General features: G+C 43.4%; 1 protein-coding gene across 1 annotated transcript in view; it reads left to right on the forward strand.

The window, feature by feature from the left end:
* Positions 1-25,717, forward strand: part of LOC115163089 (signal-induced proliferation-associated 1-like protein 2) — a gene marked incomplete in the record, with an annotated part of 359,029 nt that overhangs the window by 169,543 nt on the left and 163,769 nt on the right. The window contains 4 exon segments of the mRNA XM_029714698.1: positions 6,839-7,013; positions 9,789-9,892; positions 16,055-16,212; positions 18,216-18,792. Of these exon segments, the coding sequence (XP_029570558.1) occupies positions 6,839-7,013; positions 9,789-9,892; positions 16,055-16,212; positions 18,216-18,792 (1,014 nt within the window).

A 25,717-nucleotide genomic window follows, 5' to 3' on the forward strand; every position in this document is an offset into this window, starting at 1 on the left:
TGTTTAAATGAGATGTTTATCAGAGGAGGATAAATGAGATGTTTATCAGAGGTGGATAAATGAGATGTTAATCAGAGGAGGATGGTAGAGAGACCATGCTGTATTATCTGTTTATATGAGATGTTTATCAGAGGAGGATAAATGAGATGTTTATCAGAGGTGGATAAATGAGATGTTAATCAGAGGAGGATGGTAGAGAGACCATGCTGTATTATCTGTTTAAATGAGATGTTTATCAGAGGAGGATGGTAGACTGTTTAAATGAGATGTTTATCAGAGGTGGATGGTAGAGTGACCATGCTGTATTATCTGTTTAAATTAGATGTTTATCAGAGGAGGATGGTAGAGAGACCATGCTGTATTATCTGTTTAAATGAGATGTTTATCAGAGGAGGATGGTAGACTGTTTAAATGAGATGTTTATCAGAGGAGGATGGTAGAGAGACCATGTTGTATTATCTGTTTAAATTAGATGTTTATCTGAGGTGGATAACTGAGATGTTTATCAGAAGAGGATGGTAGAGAGACCATGCTGTATTATCTGTGTAAATGAGATGTTAATCAGAGGAGGATGGTAGAGAGACCATGCTGTATTATCTGTTTAAATTAGATGTTTATCAGAAAAGGATGGTAGAGAGACCATGCTGTATAATCTGTTTAAATGAGATGTTTATCAGAGGTGGATGGCAGAGAGACCATGATGTATTATCTGTTTAAATGAGATGTTTATCAGAGGAGGATAAATGAGGTGTTTATCAGAGGAGGATGGTACAGAGACCATGTTGTATCATCTGTTTAAATTAGATGTTTATCAGAGGAGGATAAATGAGATGTTTATCAGAGGTGGATGGTAGAGAGACCATGCTGTGTTATCTGTGTAAATGAGATGTTTATCAGAGTTGGATGGTAGAGAGACCATGCTGTATTATCTGTTTAAATTAGATGTTTATCAGAAAAGGATGGTAGAGAGACCATGCTGTATAATCTGTTTAAATGAGATGTTTATCAGAGGTTGATGGCAGAGAGACCATGATGTATTATCTGTTTAAATGAGATGTTTATCAGAGGAGGATAAATGAGGTGTTTATCAGAGGAGGATGGTACAGAGACCATGTTGTATCATCTGTTTAAATTAGATGTTTATCAGAGGAGGATGGTAGACTGTTTAAATGAGATGTTTATCAGAGGAGGATGGTAGAGAGACCATGTTGTATTATCTGTTTAAATTAGATGTTTATCTGAGGTGGATAACTGAGATGTTTATCAGAAGAGGATGGTAGAGAGACCATGCTGTATTATCTGTGTAAATGAGATGTTAATCAGAGGAGGATGGTAGAGAGACCATGCTGTATTATCTGTTTAAATTAGATGTTTATCAGAGGTGGATGGCAGAGAGACCATGATGTATTATCTGTTTAAATGAGATGTTTATCAGAGGAGGATAAATGAGGTGTTTATCAGAGGAGGATGGTACAGAGACCATGTTGTATCATCTGTTTAAATTAGATGTTTATCAGAGGAGGATAAATGAGATGTTTATCAGAGGTGGATGGTAGAGAGACCATGCTGTGTTATCTGTGTAAATGAGATGTTTATCAGAGTTGGATGGTAGAGAGACCATGCTGTATTATCTGTTTAAATTAGAAGTTTATCAGAAGAGGATGGTAGAGACCATGCTGTATTATCTGTTTAAATGAGATGTTTATCAGAGGAGGATGGTAGAGACCATGCTGTGTTATCTGTGTAAATGAGATATTTATCATAGGTGGATGGTAGAGAGACCATGCTGTATTATCTGTTTAAATTAGATGTTTATCAGAAAAGGATGGTAGAGAGACCCTGCTGTATAATCTGTTTAAATGAGATGTTTATCAGAGGAGGATAAATGAGGTGTTTATCAGAGGAGGATGGTACATAGACCATGTTGTATCATCTGTTTAAATGAGATGTTTATCAGAGGAGGATAAATGAGATGTTTATCAGAGGTGGATGGTAGAGAGACCATGCTGTGTTATCTGTGTAAATTAGATGTTTATCAGAGTTGGATGGTTGAGAGACCATGCTGTATTATCTGTTTAAATTAGAAGTTTATCAGAAGAGGATGGTAGAGAGACCATGCTGTATTATCTGTTTAAATGAGATGTTTATCAGAGGAGGATGGTAGAGAACATGTTGTATTATCTGTTTAAATGAGATTTTTATCAGAGGTGGATAACTGAGATGTTTATCAGAAGAGAATGGTAGAGAGACCATGCTGTATTATTTGATTAAATGAGATGTTTATCAGAGGATGATGGTAGAGAGACCATGCTGTGTTATCTGTGTAAATGAGATGTTTATCAGAGTTGGATGGTAGAGAGACCATGCTTTATTATCTGTTTAAAAAATATGTTTATCAGAGGTGGATGGTAGAGAGACCATGCTGTGTTATCTGTTTAAATTAGATGTTTATCAGAGCAGGATAAATGAGATGTTTATCAGAGGTGGATGGTAGAGAGACCATTCTTTGTGAGCTGTTTAAATGAGATGCTTATCAGAGGAGGATAAATTAGATGTTTATCAGAGGTGGATAAATGAGATGTTTATCAGTGGATGGTAGAAAGACCATGCTGTATTATCTGTTTAAATGAGATGTTTATCAGAAGAGGATGGTAGACAGACCATGTTGTATTATTTGTTTAAATTAGATGTTTATCAGAGGAGGATAAATGACATGTTTATCAGAGGTGGATGGTAGAGAGACCATGCTGTGTTATCTGTGTAAATGAGATGTTTATCAGAGTTGGATGGTAGAGAGACCATGCTGTATTATCTGTTTAAATTAGATGTTTATCAGAGGAGGATAAATGAGATGTTTATCAGAGGTGGATGGTAGAGAGACCATGCTGTATTATCTGTTTAAATGAGATGTTTATCAGAGGAGGATAAATGAGATGTTTATCAGAGGTGGATAAATGAGATGTTTATCAGAGGAGGATGGTAGAGAGACCATGCTGTATTATCTGTTTAAATGAGATGTTTATCAGAGGAGGATAAATGAGATGTTTATCAGAGGTGGATAAATGAGATGTTAATCAGAGGAGGATGGTAGAGAGACCATGCTGTATTATCTGTTTAAATGAGATGTTTATCAGAGGAGGATGGTAGACTGTTTAAATGAGATGTTTATCAGAGGTGGATGGTAGAGTGACCATGCTGTATTATCTGTTTAAATTAGAAGTTTACCAGAAGAGGATGGTAGAGAGACCATGCTATATTATCTGTTTAAATTATATGTTTATCAGAGGAGGATGGTAGAGAGACCATGTTGTATTATCTGTTTAAATTAGATGTTTATCAGAGGTGGATAACTGAGATGTTTATCAGAAGAGGATGGTAGAGAGACCATGCTGTATTATCTGTGTAAATGAGATGTTTATCAGAGGGGGATGGTAGAAAGACCATGCTGTATTATCTGTTTAAATTCGATGTTTATCAGAAGAGGATGGTTGAGAGACCATGCTGTATAATCTGTTTAAATTCGATGTTTATCAGAAGAGGATGGTTGAGAGACCATGCTGTGTTATCTGTTTAAATGAGATGTTTATCAGAGGAGGATAAATTAGATGTTTATCAGAGGTGGATAAATGAGATGGTTATCAGAGGATGATGGTAGAGAGACCATGCTGTGTTATCTGTGTAAATGAGATGTTTATCAGAGGAGGATAAATGAGATGTTTATCAGAGGTGGATGGTAGAGAGACCATGCTGTATTATCTGTTTAAATTAGATGTTTATCAGAGGAGGATAAATGAGATGTTTATCAGAGGTGGATGGTAGAGAGACCATGCTGTATTATCTGTTTAAATTAGTTGTTTATCAGAGGAGGATAGTAGAGACCTTGTTGTATTATCTGTTTAAATGAGATGTTTATCATAAGAGGATGGTAGAGAGACCATGCTGTATTATCTGTTTAAATTAGATGTTTATCAGAGGTGGATGGTAGAGATCATGCTGTGTTATCTGTGTAAATTAGATGTTTATCAGAGGTGGATGGTAGAGAGACCATGCTGTGTTATCTGTGTAAATGAGATGTTTATCAGAGTTGGATGGTAGAGAGACCATGCTGTGTTATCTGTTTAAATTAGATGTTTATCAGAGTAGGATAAATTAGATGTTTATCAGAGGTGGATGGTAGAGAGACCATTCTGTGTTAGCTGTTTAAATGAGATGCTTATCAGAGGAGGATAAATTAGATGTTTATCAGAGGAGGATAAATTAGATGTTTATCAGAGGTGGATAAATGAGATGGTTATCAGAGGAAGATGGTAGAGAGACCATGCTGTGTTATCTGTTTAAATTAGAAGTTTATCAGAAGAGGATGGTAGAGAGACCTTGCTGTATTATCTGTTTAAATGAGATGTTTATCAGAAGAGGATGGTAGAGAGACCTTGCTGTATTATCTGTTTAAATTAGAAGTTTATCAGAAGAGGATGGTAGAGAGACCTTGCTGTATTATCTGTTTAAATGAGATGTTTATCAGAGGAGGATGGTAGAGACCATGCTGTGTTATCTGTTTAAATGAGATGTTTATCAGAGGTGGATGGTAGAGAGACCATTCTGTGTTAGCTGTTTAAATGAGATGCTTATCAGAGGAGGATAAATTAGATGTTTATCGGAGGTGGATAAATGAGATGTTTATCAGAAGAGAATGGTAGAGAGACCATGCTGTATTATCTGTGTAAATGAGATGTTCATCAGAGGTGGATGGTAGAAAGACCATGCTGTATTATCTGTTTAAATGAGATGTTTATCAGAGGAGGTTAAATGAGATCTTTATCAGAGGTGGATGGTAGAGTGACCATGCTGTATTATCTGTTTAAATTAGATGTTTATCAGAAGAGGATGGTAGAGAGACCATGCTGTATTATCTGATTAAATGAGATGTTTATCAGAGGAGGATGGTAGAGAGAACATGCTGTGCTATCTGTTTAAATGAGATGTTTATGAGAGGTGGATAAATTAGATGTTTATCAGAGGTGGATGGTAGAGAGACCATGCTGTATTATCTGTTTAAATTAGATGTTTATCAGAGGAGGACAAATGAGATGTTTATCAGAGGAGGATGGTAGAGAGACCATGCTGTGTCATCTGTTTAAATGAGATGTTTATCAGAGGATGATGGTAGAGAGACCATGCTGTGTCATCTGTTTAAATGAGATGTTTATGAGAGGTGGATAAATGAGATGTTTATCAGAGGAGGATGGTAGAGAGACCATGTTGTATTATCTGATGTACTATTCTTCTTCTCTTCCTATTCAACGCTATGGAGGTGAATAACGTTTAATGTGCCCCTAATGTATCTCTGATTACACAATACTGTGGTTGAGGTGTTACCTGAGACTAGTCCTCTATCTCTGATGATATAATACTGTGTTGTAGGTATTACCTGAGACTAGTCCTGTATCTCTGATTGTCACGTCCTGACCAGCAGAGGGAGTAGTGGTGTAGTATTTTGGTCAGGACGTGGCAGAAGTCTGTATGTGTTGTCTAGTATATCTGTTTCTGTGTTGGTCTTGTGACTCCTGATCAGGAACAGCTGGGGATCGTTGTTCCTGATTGGGAGTCATATATTTAGGAGTATGTTTGTCACTTGGGTTTGTGGGTGGTTGTGCTAACACTGCTAGTCTTTTGTTTGTACGTAGCCTGTCACTAGTAGTTATTGTTTTTCCTGTGGATGCTTTGCTCGTATCTAATAAAAAGATGAGTATCCACATTCCGTCTGCAGTTTGGTCCATTCAACACGGCAACACCTGTGACACTGATGATATAATACTGTGTTGGAGGTGTTACCTGAGGCTAGTCCTGTATCTCTGATATAATACTGTGTTTGAGGTGTTACCTGAGACTAGTCCTGTATCTCTGATGATATAATACTGTGTTGGAGGTGTTACCTGAGACTAGTCCTGTATCTCTGATATAATTCTGTGTTCGAGGTGTTACCTGAGACTAGTCCTGTATATCTGATGGTATAATATTGTAGTGTTCGAGTAGCCGTGTCGTCCATAAAGTTATCCGTTAGACTCGTCTGTCCATAGAATATTCTTCCAAGAGTCTTGATGATGATCCAGGTGCTTTTTGTCAATCTGGAGTCAACTTTTGGATGACCTGGGTCCCATTATATCTAGTGAAAACCAAACACTGCATTACACAGTATGAACCTCATACCAACGGTCCAGCATGGTGGTACTAGTGATTGTTTGGGGATGCTTTGCTGCCTCAGGACCTGGACAACTTGCCTTTATAGAAGGAACCATGAAATCTGCTCTGTATCAGTGGATTCTACAGGAGAACGTCAGGCCATCCGTCTCTGAGCTGTAGCTAAAGTGCAGCTGGGTCATGCAGCAAGACAATGATCCAAAACACACAATCAAGTCTACATGAAAATGGTTAAAAAGCAACAAAGTTTAAGTTTTGGAAAGGCCAGATCAAAATCCCAATTGACATGTGGCAAGACTTGAAATGAGCATTTGAATGTTGCTGAGTTATGCATGGAAGAGTGGGCCAAAATCCCTACCCAGCGATGTGACAGACTGATCAACAACTACAGGAAGTGTTTGGTTGCAGTCATTGCAGCTAAAGGTGGCATGACCAGTTATTGAGTGAAAGGGATTACGTTTTCACACGGAGGAATTGGGTGTTGCATAACTTTGTGAATTAAATAGGTAAACTAATTATCCACCTGATAACATTCAGTATCAACAATTTGCAGAAATAGAGAAAATCAGAAAAGTGGGCAAATACTTTTTCACAGCACTGTACTATATATATTCATCAATACGTTGTCTATTTGTTCCAGTTGAGTTTCCAGCACAAGGTGGGGGTGCTGTACTGTAAGGCAGGCCAGAGTACAGAGGAAGAGATGTACAACAACCAATCAGCTGGTCCCGCCCTCGATGAGTTCCTCGACCTATTGGGACAGAGAGTGAAACTGAAGGGATTCACCAAGTACAGAGCACAGCTCGACAACAGGAGTAAGACTATACACACACACACCAACACAGGCACACACACACACACCAACGCACACACACACACGCACACACACACACACACCAACGCACACAAATCCTACCGTGAGCATCTGTAGTACTTTAAATAATGTATCTCTGCGTCCCAAATGGCACCCTATTCCCCATATGGCTCTGGTCAAAAGTCGTGCACTAAGTAGGGAACAGGATGCAATTTACAGGCATAATAGCAAGACATTGTTTATCTTGAGTCCTTAATATAAATGTCCTGTATGCCTCTTGTTGTGCAACACCAGCATTGTTTGTTTACCATTACAGTTTGTTTATCATCATGGTTTCTTTACCGTTACGGTTTGTTTACTAACATTTTTGTTTACCAACACGGTTTGTTTACCATTACAGTTTGTTTACCATCACGGTTTGTTTACCATTACAGTTTGTGTATCATCACGGTTTGTTTACCATTACAGTTTGTTTACCATTACAGTTTTGTTTACCATTACAGTTTTGTTTACCATTACAGTTTGTTTACCATTACAGTTTGTATACTGTTACGGTTTGTTTACTATTACGATTTCTTCACCATTACAGTTTATTTACCACTACGGTTTGTTTACCATTACAGTTTGTTTATCATTAAGGTTTCTTCACCATTACGGTTTGTTTACCATTACGGTTTGTTTGCCATCATGGTGTGTTTACCATCACAGTTTATTTACCATTAAGGTGTGTTTACCATCATGGTTTGTTTACCATTACAGTTTGTTTACCATTACGGTGTGTTTACCATTAAGGTTTGTTTACCATCATGTTTTGTTTATCATTACAGTTTGTTTACAGTTTGTTTACCATTACAGTTTGTTTACCATTAAGGTTTGTTTACTATTACGGTTTGTTTACCATTACAGTTTGTTTACCATTAAGGTTTGTTTACTATTACGGTTTGTTTACCATTACAGTTTGTTTACCATTAAGTTTTGTTTACCATTACAGTTCGTTTACCATTATGTTTTGTTTACTATTACAGTTTGTTTACCATTACAGTTTGTTTACCATTGCAATTTCTTTACCATTAAGGTTTGTTTACCATCATGTTTTGTTTACCATTAAGGTTTGTTTACATTACGGTTTGTTTACCATTACGGTTTGTTTACCATTAAGGTGTGTTTACCATCATGGTTTGTTTACCATTATGTTTTGTTTACCATTAAGGTTTGTTTACTATTATGGTTTGTTTACCATTACAGTTTGTTTACCATTAAGAAGTGTTTACCATTACGGTTTGTTTACCATTACAGTTTGTTTACCATTAGGGTGTGTTTACCATTACGGTTTGTGAACACGTCCCTATATTATCTATTACTGTAACACGACCCTGAACACGCCCCTATATTACCTATTACTGCAGCACGACCCTGAACACGTCCTTATATTACGTATTACTGTAACACGACCCTGAACATGCCCCTATATTACCTATTACTGTAACACGACCCTGAACACGCCCCTATATTACCTATTACTGCAACACGACCCTGAACACCACCCTATATTACCTATTACTGTAACACGACCCTGAACACGCCCCTATATTACCTATTACTGTAACACGACCCTGAACACGTCCTTATATTACGTATTACTGTAACACGACCCTGAACACGCCCCTATATTACCTATTACTGCAACACGACCCTGAACACCACCCTATATTACCTATTACTGTAACACGACCCTGAACACGCCCCTATATTACCTATTACTGTAACACGACCCTGAACACGACCCTATATTATCTATTACTGTAACACGACCCTGAACACGACCCTATATTATCTATTACTGTAACACGACCCTGAACACGCCCCTATATTACCTATTACTGTAACATGACCCTGAACACGTCCCTATATTACCTATTACTGTAACATGACCCTGAACACGACCCTATATTACCTAGTGTAACACAACCCTGAACATGCCCCTATTTTACCTATTACTGTAACACGACCCTGAACACGTCCCTATATTACCTATTACTGTAACATGACCCTGAACACGTCCCTATATTACCTATTACTGTAACACGACCCTGAACACGCCCCTATATTACCTATTACTGTAACACGACCCTGAACACCGCCCCTATATTACCTATTACTGTAACAAGATCCTGAACACACCCCTCAATTACCTATTACTGTAACATGACCCTGAACACGACCCTATATTACCTATTACTGTAACACAACCCTGAACACGCCTCTATATTACCTGTTACTGTAACACGACCCTGAACACGCCCCTATATTACCTATTACTGTACCACAACCCTGAACACGCCCCTATATTACCTGTTACTGTAACATGACCCTGAACACGCCCCTATATTACCTATTACTGTACCACAACCCTGAACACGCCCCTATATTACCTATTGTCATATTACCAACCCTTGCTCAGACCAGGACCTGATATGATCTATCTCTGTTGCAGTGGGTTCAATGAGCCTGTCTGTTGTGGTTCTCTAGCCTCTCTGTCTGTCTGTCTGTCTGTCTGTCTGTCTGTCTGTCTGTCTGTCTGTCTGTCTGTCTGTCTGTCTGTCTGTCTGTCTGTCTGTCTGTCTGTCTGTCTGTCTGTCTGTCTGTCTGTCTGTCTGTCTGTCTGTCTGTCTGTCCAATAGCTGACTCAACAGTAACCTACTCCCTGTACACCTCCTGTAAGGACTACGAACCTGTCTGTCTAACCCGAGTTACTGTTTGTCTGTTTCTCCTATAGCTGACTCAACAGGAACCTACTCCCTGTACACCACCTATAAGGACTACGAACTGATGTTCCATGTGTCAACCCTGCTCCCCTACACCCCCAACAACAGACAACAGGTCAGTACCCAACCTACACCCCCAACAACAGACAACAGGTTGTAGCTACCTCCCCTTTAATATACCAGATACTGTGTGTCAGTAGGAGCAGACTGGCACCTCCCCTTTAACATACCAGATACTGTGTGTCAGGAGGAGCAGACTGGTCCCTCCCCTTTAACATACCAGATAATGTGTGTCAGTAGGAGCAGACTGGTACCTCCCCTTTAACATACCAGATACTGTGTCAGTAGGAGAAGACTGGTCCCTCCCCTTTAACATACCAGATACTGTGTGTCAGTAGGAGCAGACTGGTCCCTCCCCTTTAACATACCAGATACTGTGTGTCAGTAGGAGAGGACTGGTCCCACCCCTTTAACAAACCAGATACTGTGTGTCAGTAGGAGCAGACAGGCACCTCCCCTTTAACATACCAGATACTGTGTGTCAGTAGGATCAGACTGGTCCCTCCCCTTTAACATACCAGATACTGTGTGTCAGTAGGAGCAGACTGGTCCCTCCCCTTTAACATACCAGATACTGTGTGTCAGTAGGAGAGGACTGGTCCCACCCCTTTAACAAACCAGATACTGTGTGTCAGTAGGAGCAGACAGGCACCTCCCCTTTAACATACCAGATACTGTGTGTCAGTAGGATCAGACTGGTCCCTCCCCTTTAACATACCGAATACTGTGTGTCAGTAAGAGCAGACTGGTCCTGAGTTGCTCTTCTCTTCTTTTTCCCAGATTCTTCCTTTAGAGCAGATATTTTATTTCATCTTCAGACCATCCTCTCTTTGGGCCTTGTAGTGTGTCGGTAATGACTATGAGTGTTACCATGACAACTGTGCCCTAGACATAATTTGTTTGTTAATCAGTGTCCTCTGGGTCCCAGACACGGGGGTTTGGTATTAGACAGACATCGAGCCTGTGGAAGGCCCTTTACGTGTCACAATTAACATGTCAAATAACACTATTTGATGTGTGAAATAACACATTTCTCTTCTAAAATGTTGTGTGATTGCCAATGCCAAGTGCCATACTACGGTCAGTAGCACTGTCAAAGCTTTTTGTAAACAAGCACACAGACCTGTTGATAAGAGAATTATCTAATAAAGGTAAATTAATCAATAAACCATTATGAATTATTAGTCATGTAGCATGGTTAATGAATAATCAATGTAATGATCGATTAGACCGATTAGTCCCAGAAAGTCTTGTAGAGGCCGGAGAGGGAGAGAAATGTGTGTGAGTATTTAGTGTAGAGAGCAGGGGCCAGATGGTAAAGGGAGTAAAAACTTCAAGGGGTTCCTAACCTTGAGGGAAAGGAACAGGCTGAGCTGGATAGTGATAAACAGTGTGGGAAGTCAAAGGGGGATGCAGTTCACCAACAGTTTGTGTGTAAATGCATGTGCGTAAGTAAGCAAGAAACTATATAATGACTGTTTTGTTATCTTGACCTCAGAACGTTCTCTGAATAAAGCTACATAAACCTTTTGCAGAAAGCTGAGTCCATGCCTAATTATTTAACCCATTGTCTTACAAACCTTGGGCATTAGTCAAGGCGTATTGATTATTATCATCAAGATATACAATTATTTTAACACCTGTCCCTACTGATGTGTTTACAGTCAGTGTTGGGGGTAACGTTAGTGTATTCAGGTTACTTTTTTGTGGTAACAAGTAACTTAACGCATTCATTTTTCAATTTAAGTAATCAATTAGTTACTTTTCCAAATTAGCAAATCATTACTTTTTAATGTGATTTTTTTTTGCCACCCAAAAAGGAAAATCCATTGACCTAAGTTCACGCTCTGCCTGTTTCTTCAAGAACGTTGTGGTGGGAAGCTAGCTAGCTAGCAAGGTCGCAGAGACATCAGCCTTTACATCGTGGAAGTTTTCACATTATTTAGAATTGGTAAAAGAAAAAGAGAAAAACATAATAATAAAATGCAAACTGAGCCTCGGGACTAAACACCTGTCAACTGAGAAGAACTCAACTTCAATTATCAAGAAGTACCTTAAAGCCAAGCACAGACTGGTGGAGAAAGACCCACGCCAGCCAATCGCTGTTGATGCTGGAAGACGGTGCTTCTTCTCCAAAACAGCAGATTTCTGTTCGGCTAAACCAGTCACCTCAAGAGAACTAAATTAACTTGTAGCTGGCTATGTTGTGGAGGAGATGTTACCGAGTTCTACTGCGGAGTCTCCATCTTTCTGTAAGATTATAAAGAAAATCCCTATGACACGTAACAGGAAGGGGACAGTGTCTGACAGGAAGACATTTGCTAGCTACCTTGAACAAAGCCTATTCAGAGAAGAAGACAGAACGGCAAACAACTTTTGATGGCTTGGAATACGTCTCAGTCACAGCTGACTTGTGGACAGCACACAGAAAAAGTTTTATCGGTATGACAGCCCACTGGGTCCATCCCTCTACTTTGCTGTGGTGCAGAAGACTCGGGGGAAAACACACGAATGGCTGATTCTGAGGATGAAGAACAAGAGACGAGTGAAGATGTTACTTTTACAGATTTAGATGCAGCGGTTACCGGCGGTTACCGGCTATACATAACCATAACCCAGAGCTATACATAACCATAACCATAACCCAGAGCTATACATAACCATAACCCAGAGCTACACATAACCATAACCCAGAGCTATACATATCTATAACCATAACCCAGAGCTACACATAACCATAACCCAGAGCTACACATAACCATAACCCAGAGCAATACATAACCATAACCCAGAGCTATGCATAACCATAACCCAGAGTTATACATAACAAAAACCATTACTCAGAGCTACAGTACCAGTCAAAAGTTTGGACACACCTACCCATTCAAGGGTTTTCCGTTATATTTTTACTATTTTCTACATTGTAGAATAATAGTGAAGACATCAAAACTATGAAATAACACAAATGGAATCATGTAGTAATCTAAAAATTGGTAAACAAATACATTTTTGATTTAAGATTCTTCAAAGTAGCCAATTTTTGCCTTGATGATATTTTGCACACTCTTGGCATTCTCTCAACCAGCTTCACCTGGAATGCTTTTCCAACAGTCTTGGAGGAGTTCCCACATATGCTGAGCACATGTTAGTTGCTTTTCCTTCAATCTGTGGTCCAACTCATCCCAAACCATCTCAATTGGGTTGAGGTCGGGTGATTGTGGAGGCCAAGTCATCTGATACAGCACACAATCACTATCCTTCTTGGTCAAATAGCCCTTACACAGCCTGGAGGTGTGTTGGGTCATTGTCCTGTCGAAAAACAAATGATAGTCCCACCAATGCAGACCAGATGGGATGGCGTATCGCTGCAGAGTGCTGTGGTTGCCATGCTGGTTAAGTGCGCCTTAATTTCTAAATAAATCACTGACAGTGTCACCAGCAAAACACCCACACACAATCACACCTCCTCCTCCATGCTTCACTGTGGGAACCAGTTCACCTACTCTGCGTCTCACAAAGACACGGCGGTTGGAACCAAAAATCTCATCAGACCAAAGGACAGATTTCCACCGGTCTAATGTTCATTGCTCATGTTTCTTGGCCTAAGCAAGTCTCTTCTTATTATTGGTGTCCTTTAGTAGTGGTTTCTTTGCAGTAATTGGACCTTGATTCAAGTTTCCTCCGAACAGTTGATGTTGAGATGTATCTGTTACTTGAGCTCTGTGAAGCATTTATATGGGCTGCAATCTGAAGCTAGTAACTCTAATGAACTTATCCTCTGCAGCAGAGGTAACTCTGGGTCTTCCTTTCCTCTGGCGGTCCTCATGAGAGACAGTTTCATCATGGCACTTGATGGTTTTTGCGACTGCACTTGAAGAAACTTTCCTAGATCTTGAAATGTACTATATTGACTGACCTTCATGTCTTAAAGTAATGATGGACTGTTGTTTCTATTTGCTTATTTGAGCTGTTTTTGCCATAACATGGACTTGGTCTTTTACCAAATAGGGCTATCTTCTGTATACCACCCCTACCTTGTCACAACATAACTGATTGGCTCAAATGCATTAACCTGTTTGGGATAGAAATTCCACAAACTTTTAACAAGGCACACCTGTTAATTGAATGCATTCCAGGTGATTACCTCATGAAGCTGGTTGAGAGAATGCCAAGATTGTGCAAAGCTTGCTGCAGCTTTAGCTCATTTGGAAATAACAGTGAAATGCAGTGAAAACCAACGTCCTCCAACGTTCTTAAATGTTTTGATAACCAACGTGCTGCCAACATTCTTAAATGTTTTGTCAGCTGTGCTTGTTTTGTTGACATGTTTAGTCCTCACTGTTGCTCCTACGGTACTGATCTGGTGAGCACCTTTGGAGCTCCGCCCAAGCAAGGCATTTGATTGGTTTGACGTGTTGTGAGGCATCACTGATTTACATCGGGTTAGCTGATAGGTTTACACTCCAACCATCTTCCTGGAGAGCTACCCTCCTGTAGTTTTACACTCCAACCCTGTTCCTGGAGAACTACCCTCCTGTAGTTTTACACTCCAACCCTGTTCCTGGAGAACTACCCTCTGTAGGTTTACACTCCAACCCTGTTCCTGGAGAGCTACCCTCCTGTAGGTTTACACTCCAACCCTGTTCCTGGAGAACTACCCTCCTGTAGGTTTACACTCCAACCCTATTCCTGGAGAACTACCCTCCTGTAGGTTTACACTCCAACCCTGTTCCTGGAGAACTACCCTCCTGTAGGTTTACACTCCAACCCTGTTCCTGGAGAACTACTATCCAATAAGTTTTCATTCGAAACCTAATCTAGTGCACCCAACCTTCTTTCTCCTCCTCTCTTCTTTCCCATCCTCTCTTTCTGTCCCATCCTCCCTTCTTTCCCATCCTTCCTTCCTTCCCCTCCTCTCCTTCTTTATTTCCCCTCCTCCCCTTCTATCCCCTCCTCTCTTCTTTCCCCTCCTCTCTTCTTTCCCCTCCTCTCTTCTTTCCCCTCCTTCTTTCTTTCCCCTCCTCTCTTCTTTCCCCTCCTCTCTTCTTTCCCCTCCTCTCTTCTTTCCCCTCCTTCTTTCTTTCCCCTCCTCTCTTCTTTCCCCTCCTTCTTTCTTTCCCCTCCTCTCTTCTTTCCCCTCCTCTCTTCTTTCTTTCCCCTCCTCTCTTCTTTCTTTCCCCTCCTCTCTTCTTTCTTTCCCCTCCTCTTCTTTCCCCTCCTTCTTTCTTTCCCCTCCTCTCTTCTTTCTTTCCCCTCCTCTCTTCTTTCTTTCCCCTCCTCTTCTTTCCCCTCCTTCTTTCTTTCCCCTCCTCCCCTTCTTTCCCCTCCTCCCCTTCTTTCCCCTCCTCCCCTTCTTTCCCCTCCTTCTTTCTTTCCCCTCCTCTCTTCTTTCCCCTCCTCTCTTCTTTCCCCTCCTCTCTTCTTTCTTCTTTCCCCTCCTCTCTTCTTTCCCCTCCTCTCTTCTTTCCCCTCCTTCTTTCTTTCCCCTCCTCTCTTCTTTCCCCTCCTCTCTTCTTTCCCCTCCTCTCTTCTTTCCCCTCCTCTCTTCTTTCTTTCCCCTCCTCTCTTCTTTCCCCTCCTCTCTTCTTTCCCCTCCTCTCTTCTTTCTTTCCCCTCCTCTCTTCTTTCCCCTCCTCTCTTCTTTCCCCTCCTCCCTTTCTTTCCCCGCCTCTCCTCCCCTTCTTTCCCCTCCTCCCCTTCTTTCCCCTCCTCTCTTCTTTCCCCTCCTCTCTTCTTTCCCCTCCTCTCTTCTTTCCCCTCCTCTCTTCTTTCCCCTCCTCTCTTCTTTCCCCTCCTCTCTTCTTTCCCCTCCTCTCTTCTTTCTTTCCCCTCATCTTTGTCTCTTTTTTCCCCTCATCTTTTTTTCCTCCACCCTCCCCAATTCACCTCTTAATCTTCCTTATTTACCCTGTCTGTTGCCCCTCAGCACCTCTCCATGGCAACTATCAGCACCTCTCCATGGCAACCACTCTATCAGGTTAACTGCCAGTTCCCCGTGTGATTAATAAATCCCCATGATGCCTTTCTCCGACTTGTGTCATCTTCCTTTAGGTGTCACTATCTGGGCAACCGGCAAAGTCATAAACCCTGACCGTTTCTACCATTTCACCTCTTAAGAAATCCTAACTTTAAAATAACACCCAAATAATTGTTTTGTTTACATGAATTACACCCTCTCCCTCTTTCTCCCTCCCTCTCCCCCTCTCTCTCACCACAGCTCCTGAGGAAGAGGCACATAGGGAACGACATTGTGACCATTGTGTTTCAGGAACCGGGGACTCTGCCCTTCACCCCTAAAAACATCCGCTCACACTTCCAACATGTCTTTGTCATCGTCAAGGTCCACAACCCCTGTACTGAGAACGTCTGCTACAGGTACACACACACCACACACACACACACACACACACACACACACACACACACACACACACACACACACACACACACACACACACACACACACACACACACACACACACACACACACACACACACACACACACACACACACACACACACACACACACACACACACACACACACACACACACACACACACACACACACACACACACACACACACACACACACACACACACACACACACACACACACACACACACACACCACACACACACACACACACACACACACACACACACACACACACACACACACACACACACACACACACACACACACACACACACACACACAACACACACACACACACACACACACACACACACACACACACACACACACACACACCCACACACACACACACACACACACACACACACACACACACACACACACACACACACACACACACACACACACACACACACAACACAAACACACCACACACCACAACACACACACACACACACACCACACACACACACACCACACACACACACACACACACACACACACACACACACACACACACACACACACACACACACACACACACACACACACACACACACACACACACACACACAACACACACACACACACACACACACGATAACAGCAGTGGAGGAGGGATGGAAGCACATCTAACATACTGTAGGTAACATCGATTTTACATGTCAATTACACCAACACTTCAGGACAAGGAAAATATCTTAGTAAACTAAGTAAAACATTGATTATGGCATCGACTAAGCTATTCTTAGTAGCAACACCCTCCAGACCGGTCAGACCATTGATGGCTCATCCAACACATAACTCTTTGACAATTAGACGGAACTGAATCTGAAGTTGTAGTGTGGGTCCCAAACGGCACACTGTTCCCTAATTAGTGCCCTACTTTTGACCACAGCCACAGGGCTCTGGAAAAAGTAGTGCACTACTCTATGTAGAGAATACGGTGTCATTAGGGACTGTCCCACAATAGTATTCACTCTGTCTGCTAATGCTTCTCTGAGGTTGTTTTGATTGTTTTTAATGTCATGACTCCACAGTAAAGTCTGGAAATCACTAGGAGCCATCATGACTAAACAGTAATGTCTGGAAATCACTAGGAGCCATCATGACTCCACAGTAATGTCTGGAAATCACTAGGAGCCATCATGACTCTACAGTAATGTCTGGAAATCACTAGGAGCCATCATGACTCCACATTAATGATTGGAAATCAATAGGAGCCATCATGACTCCACAGTAATGTCTGGAAATCAATAGGAGCCATCATGACTCCACAGTAATGTCTGGAAATCACTAGGAGCCATTATGACTCCACATTAATGTCTGGAAATCAATAGGAGCCATCACAACTCCACAGTAATGTCTGGAAATCACTAGGAGCCATCACGACTCCACAGAAATGTCTGGAAATCACTAGGAGCCATCACGACTAAACAGTAATGTCTGGAAATCAATAGGAGCCATCATGACTCCACAGTAATGTCTGGAAATCACTAGGAGCCATCATGACTCCACAGTAATGTCTGGAAATCACTATGAGCCATCATGACTCCACAGTAATGTCTGGAAATCACTAGGAGCCATCATGACTCCACAGTAAAGTCTGGAAATCACTAGGAGCCATCATGACTCTACAGTAATGTCTGGAACTCAATAGGAGCCATCATGACTCCACAGTAATGTCTGGAAATCAATAGGAGCTTCATGACTCCACAGTAATGTCTGGAAATCAATAGGAGCCATCACAACTCCACAGTAATGTCTGGAAATCACTAGGAGCCATCATGACTCCACAGTAATGTCTGGAAATCAATAGGATAAGTTGTGTTTAAATATTACTACTCCACAGTAATGTCTGGAAATCAATAGGATAGGTTGAATTAACTCTGTCCTCTCTTTTTCTCTCTCTCTTTCCTCTCTCTCACTCCCCCCTACAGCGTTGCTGTCTCTCGTTCTAAAGACGTCCCTCTGTTCGGCCCTCCAATCCCCAAGGCGGTGACCTTCCCGAAGTCCGCTGTGTTCCGAGACTTCCTGTTGGCCAAAGTTATCAATGGGGAGAACGCCGCCCACAAATCTGAGAAGTTCCGTGCCATGGCGACCAGAACGCGCCAGGAGTACCTTCGCGACCTGGCCGAGAACTTCGTGTCCACGGCGACCATAGACTCGGCTGTGAAGTTCAGTTTCATCACACTGGGAGCCAAGAAGAAAGAGAAGGCCAAACCTCGTAAAGACGCTCACCTATTCTCTGTCGGCGCCATCACCTGGTCTGTCACTGCACGGGACTTTGGCCAATCAGCAGACGTGGACTGTCTCTTGGGCGTGTCCAACGAGTTCATAATTTTAATAGAGGAGCAGTCTAAGAACGTGGTCTTCAACTGTTCCTGTCGTGATGTCATCGGATGGACGTCTGGGATTATTAGCATCAAGATCTTCTATGAGAGAGGAGAGTGTGTGATGTTGTCTGCTCAGGATGGCTGTGAAGAAGATATACGAGAAATGGTGCAGAGACTAGAGGTAATTCATCTGGGTTAGGTTCAGGGGTTAGGGTCAGAGGTCAGGTTAGGATTATTGTTCACTTATCTTTTCTGTCTCCATGTTTCAGTATGAATGGAGTATCTCACATTTGACCAAAGGTGATTTGGAGAAAGAATTCAGTGATATATGGAATTAATTAGATAAACAAAGACCAATATCTTTTCACTGTCAAGGGTCTGGTCTATTTCCAATTGGCTTTGTCAAACCAACAGCCATCCTCTGCCAGCCCCCCACCTCTTCACCCGTCTTTAGAGGAAGTCAACCCTTAACATATCAGAAGAAAAGGTCTGGTCATTCTGCTGGATGTATTCTCAGCACTTGGCCTCTTGATAAATGGGTTGAAGATGACTCTAAAGAAGGATTAGGTTGTACCTTCTTACTGTAGGGAACCAGTACCTGTTGTTAACAGTGTGTCCTCCCTAGGTGTATCCTGTTTGAAAATCTCCTGTTAGAGCCTTACCTTGTACTAGGCTTCCTTTCTCCTTATTTCCATTCTCATCCTTTCCTCGCTTTCTCCTTCCTTCCTCTCTTTCTCCTTCCTTCCTCTCTTTCTCCTTCTTTCCACTTTTTATCCTTCTTTCTATCCTTACTTATTGTTTTTTTCCTCTAGGCCCTTTAGTGTTTTGAGTGTGATCCCTGTGCTTGTAGCTATGTCAACCAAATTACTAACTTACACCTTTACACCAGTCTATTGAGGCTTGTGTGTTTCATGCCAACCCAACATCCCAGATGTAGGCCTTACATGTACAGCTCGCCCGGTCTCTCCTCTCCTGTGCCATCCTTGGTCTTTCCTCTCCTGTGCCAGCCTTGGTCTCTCCTCTCCTGTGCCATCCTTGATCTCTCCTCTCCTGTGCCAGCCTTGGTCTTTCCTCTCCTGTGCCATCCTTGATCTCTCCTCTCCTGTGCCAGCCTTGGTCTTTCCTCTCCTGTGCCAGCCTTGGTCTCTCCTTTCCTGTGCCAGCCTTGGTCTCTCCTCTCCTGTGCCAGCCTTGGTCTCTCCTCTCCTGTGCCAGCCTTGGTCTCTCCTCTCCTGTGCCAGCCTTGGTCTCTCCTCTCCTGTGCTAGCCTTGGTCTCGCTTCTCCTGTGCCAGCCTTGGTCTCTCTTCTCCTGTGCCAGCCTTGGTCTCTCTTCTCCTGTGCCAGCCTTGGTCTCTCTTTTCCTGTGCCAGCCTTGGTCTCTCTTCTCCTGTGCCAGCCTTGGTCTCTCTTTTCCTGTGCCAGCCTTGGTCTCTCCTCTCCTGTGCCAGCCTTGGTCTTTCCTCTCCTGTGCCAGCCTTCGTCTCTCCTCTCCTGTGCCAGCCTTGGTCTCTCCTCTCCTGTGCCAGCCTTGGTCTCTCTTTTCTTGTGCCAGCCTTGGTCTCTCCTCTCCTGTGCCAGCCTTGGTCTCTCCTCTCCTGTGCCAGCCTTGGTCTCTATTCTCCTGTGCCAGCCTTGGTCTCTCCTCTCCTGTGCCAGCCTTGGTCTCTCTTCTCCTGTGCCAGCCTAGCCCAGCTGGCCTACCTCCCCTATGGGTCAGTCAGTGACATCAGTAGGTCTGCTGGGTCACAAAACTTTCCATACATGTGACTTTTTGGACCTGAATGACAAGACATTTAAGAGATAAATGGGGTCAAAGTTGACCCGTTCTGCATCCTGAATGTTCTGCATACCCCACCATACCATAATACCTCCATGTATTCATCACTGGAAAAGATACATGTTTGATATTGACATCATTTAAAAGCTTACATTGTTGTCAAACTATTTCATAATTTCTAGAAAATATATTTTTCATATAACAATGTTGACATTCTTTTAAATTTAACGTCAGTTATATAAAAATGTGTAAACTCCGATTTTTTCGTATTCACAAACAACAGATATTGCCATTTATGTCAACCTTCTTTGGTGGGTGGAACTCCAACCATCTTTGTGGTAGTGTTTGGTACCAGTCCAATTTGATTCCCATTTTAGTTAATGTACAGTTGAAGTCAGAAGTTGACATACACCTTAGCCAAATACATTTAAACTCAGTTTTTCACAATTCCTGACATTTAATCCTAGTAAAAATTCCCTGTCTTAGGTCAGTTAGGATCACCACTTTATTTTAAGAATGTGAAATGTCAGAATAATAGTACAGAGAATGATTTATTTCAGCAATTATTCCTTTCATCACATTCCCAGTGGGTCAGAAGTTTACATACACTCAATTAGTATTTGGTAGCATTGCCTTTAAATTCTTTAACTTGGGTCAAACATTTCGAGTAGCCTTTCACAAGCTTCTCACAGTATGTTGGGTGAATTTTGGCCCATTCCTCCTTACAGAGCTGGTGTAACTGAGTCAGGTTTATAGGCCTCCTTGCTCACACACGCTTTTTCAGTTCTGCCCACAGATTTCTATAGGATTTGAGGTCAGGGCTTTGTGATGGCCACTTCAATACCTTGACTTTGTTGTCCTTAAACCATTTTGCCACAACTTTGGAAGTATGCTTGGGGTCATTGTCCATTTGGAAGACCCATTTGCGACCAAGCTTTAACTTCCTGAATGATGTCTTGAGATGTTGCTCCAATTTATCCACATAATGTTCCTCGCTCATGATGCCATCTATTTTGTGAAGTGCACCAGTCCCTCCTGCAGCAAAGCACCCCACAGCATGATGCTGCCATCCCCGTGCTTCACAGTTGGGATGGTGTTCTTCGGTTTGCATGCCTCCCCCCTTTTCCTCCAAACATAACGATGGTCATTATGGCCAAACAGTTCTATTTTTGTTTCATCAGAATAGAGGACATTTCTCCAAAAAGCATGATCTTTTTTCCCTTGTGCAGTTGCAAATCGTAGTCGGGCTTTTTTATGGCGGTTTTGGAGCAGTGGCTTCTTCCTTGCTGAGCGGCCTTTCGGGTTATGTCAATATAGGACTCGTTTTACTGTGGATATAGATACTTTTGTACCTGTTTCCTCCAGCATCTTCACAAGGTCCTTTGCTGTTGTTCTGGGATTGATTTGCACTTTTCGCACCAAAGTACGTTCATCTCTAGGAGACAGAACGCTTTTCCTTCGTGAGTGGTATGACGGCTACGTGGTCCCATGGTGTTTATACTTGCGTACTATTGTTTGAACAGATGAACGTGGAACCTTCAGGCATTTGGAAATTGCTCCCAAGGATGAACCAGACTTGTGGAGGTCTATATTTTTTGGGGCTGATTTTGTTTGATGTCACCATGATGTCAAGCAAAGAGGCACTGAGTTTGAAGGTAGGACTTGAAATACATCCACAGGTACACCTCCAATTGACTCCAATTGTAACGACTGCTGTGTGAGAGACTGGACTAAAACGCAGCGGAGTTAGTGTTCATCATAATTTAATTAAGAAAGAACACTATACAACTACAAAACAAGAAAAAACCGACAGCCAAACAGTCCTGTCAGGTGAAACACAATGACAGAAACAATTACCCACAAAACCCCAACGGAAAAACATGCACTTATGTGTGACTCCCAATCAACAACAACGAACTTCAGCTGTGCCTGATTGGGAGCCACACACGGCCCAAAACAAAGAAATACAAAAACATAGAAAAAGAACATAGAACGCCCACCCAATGTAACACCCTGGCCTAACCAAAATAAAGAACAAAAAACCCCTCTATGGCCAGGGCGTTACAGTACCCCCCCCCAAGGTGCGGACTCCGGCCGCAAAACCTGACACTGAAGACGAGGGTCTGGGTGGGCCTTCTTACGGTGGCGGCTCATGTGCGGGACGTGGCCTCTGCCCCACCCTTGGCGTCACCCTCTTAGGTGGCGCACCTGGCCGCGCCGAAGGTCTCGTGGGCGACCCTGACTTTGCCCGGCTGGCGGCGACCCTGGCTGCGCCCGGCTGGCGGGCGGCGATGGCAGATCCGGACAGGCGGGCCACTCTGGCAGATCCGGACAGGCGGGCTATTCTGGCAGCTCCGAACAGGCGGGCCACTCTGGCAGCTCCGAACAGGCGGGCCACTCTGGCAGCTCCGAACAGGCGGGCCACTCTGGCAGCTCCGAACAGTCGGGCCACTCTGGCAGCTCCGATTAGTCGGGCCACTCTGGCAGCTCCGAACAGTCGGGCCACTCTGACAGCTCCGAACAGTCGGGCCACTCTGGCAGCTCCGAACAGTTGGGCCACTCTGGCAGCTCCGAACAGTCGGGCCACTCTGGCAGCTCCGAACAGTCGGGCCACTCTGGCAGCTCCGAACAGTCGGGCCACTCTGGCAGCTCCGAACAGTCGGGCCACTCTGGCAGCTCCGGCACGGCGGGCCACTCTGGCAGCTCCGGCACGGCGGGCCACTCTGGCAGCTCCGGCACGGCGGGCCACTCTGGCAGATCCGGCACGGCGGGCCACTCTGGCAGATCCGGCACGGTGGGCCACTCTGGCAGATCCGGCACGGCGGGACCCACTGGAGGCCTAGTCCTGGGAGGTGGCACAGGACGGACCAGGATGGGGAGACCCACTGGAGGCCTGGTCCGTGGAGCAGGCACAGGACAGACCAGGATGGGGAGACCCACTGGAGGCCTGGTCCGAGGAGGAGGCACAGGCTTAACCAGGATGGGGAGACCCACTGGTGGCCTGATCCTAGGAGGAGGCACAGGACTGACCAGGATGGGGAGATCCACTGGAGGCCTGTTCCGAGGAGGAGGCACAGGCTTAACCAGGATGGGGAGACCCACTGGAGGCCTGGTCCATGGAGCAGGCACAGGACAGACCAGGATGGGGACACCCACTGGAGGCCTGGTCTGTGGAGCAGGCACAGGACAGACCAGGATGGGGAGACCCACTGGAGGCCTGGTCCGAGGAGGAGGCACGGGCTTGACCAGGATGGGAAGACATGCAGGAGGCCTGGTTCTGGGCATAGGCACAGGACGTGCAGGGCTGGGAAGACATGCAGGAGGCCTGTTTCTGGGCGCAGTCACAGTCTTCAACAGACGGTCAGCACGCACCTCAGGACGAGTATGGAGAACTGACTCAGGTGACATCAATTCACTGACACACTCCGTAGGGCGAATGCCGTGCCTTATGCACCAAACCAGCAGGTCTCTCATCTCTCTCTCCTCCAATCTCCCCATCAACTCCTTCACTGTCTCTGCTTTCCACCCTTCGCTCACCTCCAACGTCAACCCGACTGGCTCTGGTTCCGACCTCGCCGACTGTCCCGTGTGCCCCCCCCCAAAAAAATCTTGGGGCTGCTTCTCGTGCCTGTTGCGCTCTCTCTCCTCATACCATCGCCTCTCCGCTCTCGCCGCTTCGATCTCCCACTGCGAGGGGCGATACTCCCCAGCCTGAGTCCATGGTCCCTCTCCGACCAGTATTTGTTCCCAAGTCCACGATTCCAGATAGCTCCTCTCCTGGTTCCTCTCCTTGCGCTGCTCCTTACTCTGCTGCTTGGTCTTCTTGTGGTGGGTAATTCTGTAACGACTGCCGTGTGAGAGAGTGGACCAAAACGCAGCAGAGTTAGTGTTCATCATAATTTAATTAAGAAAGAACACTATACAACTACAAAACAAGACAAAACCGACAGCCAAACAGTCCTGTCAGGTGAAACACAATGACAGAAACAATTACCCATAAAACCCCAACGGAAAAACATGCACTTATGTGTGACTCCCAATCAACAACAACAAACTTCAGCTGTGCCTGATTGGGAGCCACACGGCCCAAAACAAAGAAATACAAAAACATAGAAAAAGAACATAGAACGCCCACCCAATGTAACACCCTGGCCTAACCAAAATAAAGAAGAAAAAACCCCTCTCTATGGCCAGGGCGTTACACCAATTATGTAAATTAGCCTATTAGAAGCTTCTAAAGCCATGACATCATTTTCTGGAATTTTCCAAGCTCTTTAAGGGCACAGTCAACTTAGTGTATGTAAACTTCTGACCCACAGGAATTGTGATACAGTGAATTATAAGTGAAATAATCTGTCTGTAAACAATTGTTGGAAAAATTACTTGTGTCATGATCAAATTAGATGTCCTAACCGACTTGCAAAACTATAGTTTGTTAACAAGAAATGTGTGGAGCGGTTGAAAAACGAGTTTTAATGACTCCAACCTGAGTGTATGTAAACTTCCGACTTCAACTGTGTCGTGTCTTTGGCTATGCCGAATTAAGTGATATGACATGCTAACCTATAAAAATCTTTCTCTAATTAATATTACCTGATTAAGCTAATCATGTAAATGTAATTAACTAGAAAGTCGGGGCACCACAGAAGAACGTTTATAGAGCTGTTATCTTCCGAATAAACTCTTAAAATACTTAGTAATATTTTACATCGATAGCAGTCAATATTAACCCTTATGTTATTTTCAGTCTCATAATGAAAGTTGTAAATTCTTGGCTATCTTCACGAACCCTGGCTAACAAGTTGAATCAGCAATACAAAATTGGGTTTAATTATTTATTTACTAAATACCTAAACTAATCACACAGAATTACAAATGATGTCATACAGAAAACGTCCCGGTGGATGGAACCTGGTTACACAAAGGAAAGGGGGTTGGGCTTGAATGAAAGAGTGGGAAGATTTAGGAACCACAAACAGCAGCTATGCTATCGTAAATACATTATCTTATGCATTCTAAATTACCGCCCATTTGGAAAAGGAAAATGCAATAAATATTTACTCTGAGCTGCGCTTCGGTAGATTGGTCGTAGATGCTGGCCGGGTTGGCCAACAGATCTTCCTGTACTCGGAACAATGTCTCTGGTGGTAAATTGGATACGTGGTGGTATCTTCGTCCGTCTGTTAGACTGGATCCGTCGTCTGTCCTTTCCTAGCCCCCGTCTACAGCGGCCGCTGCTAACTCAACGGCTAGGAAGTATCACTTCTGTAGTGAATAAGCTCAAAGTTCATACCAGTTCATACCATAGTTCACGCCGAGGTTGGCTTA

This window comes from Salmo trutta, chromosome 2 (genome assembly GCF_901001165.1).
Source record: "Salmo trutta chromosome 2, fSalTru1.1, whole genome shotgun sequence".
NCBI lineage: Eukaryota > Metazoa > Chordata > Actinopteri > Salmoniformes > Salmonidae > Salmo > Salmo trutta.